Source organism: Etheostoma cragini, chromosome 19, assembly GCF_013103735.1.
Source record: "Etheostoma cragini isolate CJK2018 chromosome 19, CSU_Ecrag_1.0, whole genome shotgun sequence".
Classification (NCBI taxonomy): Eukaryota; Metazoa; Chordata; class Actinopteri; order Perciformes; family Percidae; genus Etheostoma; species Etheostoma cragini.
This window is the reverse complement of record NC_048425.1, coordinates 1,894,481-1,896,117: the sequence shown is the minus strand read 5'-3', so window position 1 is coordinate 1,896,117 and position 1,637 is coordinate 1,894,481. Positions and strand designations below refer to the sequence as shown.

Genomic DNA, 1,637 nt, shown 5'->3' with positions numbered 1-1,637 from the left:
TTAGGGACCACTAAGGTCTATATAAAAGAGACTTCAGATACAGTATTAGGGACCACTAAGGTCTATATAAAAGAGACAGACACAGTGTATCAGATACACTCAACTCACAATGTGATGTGATTCTGAGGTTCATGTAACAATTTCCTAAGGAGTGTCTTAACAGAATGAGCTGCAGACAAATATTCCTTTATAATAATATAAGATAAGAAGATAAGAATCTTTATCGTCATTGCACATCAAGTATACACTGAAATTGCAGTGCTTCCTCAGCCAGTGCAAAATAAATATAACCGATAAAAAACAACAATGAAAACATTAAAAAGAAGAAATATATACAAGATTCACACAGCATAGCGCACACACATGTTGTAGGTTCAGGCTCCTGAACAGTACACTGGGCCATAAGAATGTGTCCCAGGACCAAAAGACAACACAGAGAGGACAGACAGGGAGGGAGGAGACCCAACGAAAACACAGGAGCCAAGTTCGCAGCTCACCAACAAGACACACAAAAATAGACACACAAACAAAGGACATTGCCATAGAGACGGACGTAAGACACACGGGCCCAAACACAAGCCTACAGGATGGATTTCAAGGATTCAGCAATGTTGAGTCAAGAGTCCAAAGTCTTTTGTGGCGCTCCATTTATGCGAGCTGTAGAAAGCTCCATGTATATGACATCCAAAAAGGAAAGGGTCCATGTATGAGTAGATGTCTATATTCTATCGATATATTACCCAGCCTTAGTTGCACTGTGTACTAATGTGTTGCACATCTGTTTCCCCTTGGTTTAAAGTAAAAGAAATGAGCTAAATGTGGTTTAAAAACCTGCCTAAATACAGCGTTTGAAGCATCTCGCTCTCCCCGCTTATTGTCCCCCATAGCACTGACGAGGCATGTAATCCACTTAGAGAGGTCAGTGAGCTGCAGATATTTGCTCCATTCCCTCCGTCTGTATCTGTCTTTTAGCTCTCTCTCTCTCTCATTTCTCTCACTCTCTCCTTTCCTCCGCTCCATCCCACTTTTTCTTTCCCCCGTCATGCTAACGGCAACCATCAGGCCCTGGAGCGGAGCTCAAGCCTGGCTCGCCTCACTCAATCTCCACCCGCGGTCTGTTAAGGACACGTAGTAGCAGCCTGAGTCAAACACCCGATTATGTTCGCATTAAGACAGCACCCAATGTAACCACCGACCTCACCCACGGCTAAAATCTGAGATCTCGTACCCCGGTTACAGCCACCCAGCCTCAGTCCGCTGCAGTGGTTTTTGACTTGAAAAAAGAAAGAGAACAGTTGGAAACGACGACGCCAAAAACAAAAGCTTTACACCTTTAAAACCCAATGAGGACTTGTTGAACATTAGCAAAAAGTTGTCCCATGTTTGCCCTTATTCTGACCAGTTTAAGGCTGGGCAGAGCGCCACCTACTGGACCAGAGGTAGAGTGACTCCCAACATTAAGTACACACTCAGTGGCCTACATTTATATTCACATGGGGTGGAAGTACTCAGCCCCTTAACTGAAGCAAAAGACACAACCCATTCACGATGCATCGTCAAACAGCGTAGGAGTATCTCACGTTGACTTTAGTATGTAAAAAAAATAAAATAAATACATTAAAGCCAAAAGGAGCTTG

The 1,637-nt window shown here is 43.4% G+C and overlaps 1 protein-coding gene across 2 annotated transcripts in view; it reads right to left on the bottom strand.

Moving 5' to 3' along the window:
• col4a5 (collagen, type IV, alpha 5 (Alport syndrome)) overlaps nucleotides 1-1,021 on the bottom strand; it is a 51,743-nt gene extending 50,722 nt beyond the window's left edge. For both annotated transcript variants that reach the window (XM_034901112.1, XM_034901113.1), the window contains exon 1: nucleotides 999-1,021. In XM_034901112.1, the coding sequence (XP_034757003.1) occupies nucleotides 999-1,020 (22 nt within the window). In that variant the 5' untranslated portion in view covers nucleotide 1,021. The remainder of the gene's footprint in view (nucleotides 1-998) is intronic.
• Between the last annotated feature and the right edge of the window lie 616 nt (nucleotides 1,022-1,637).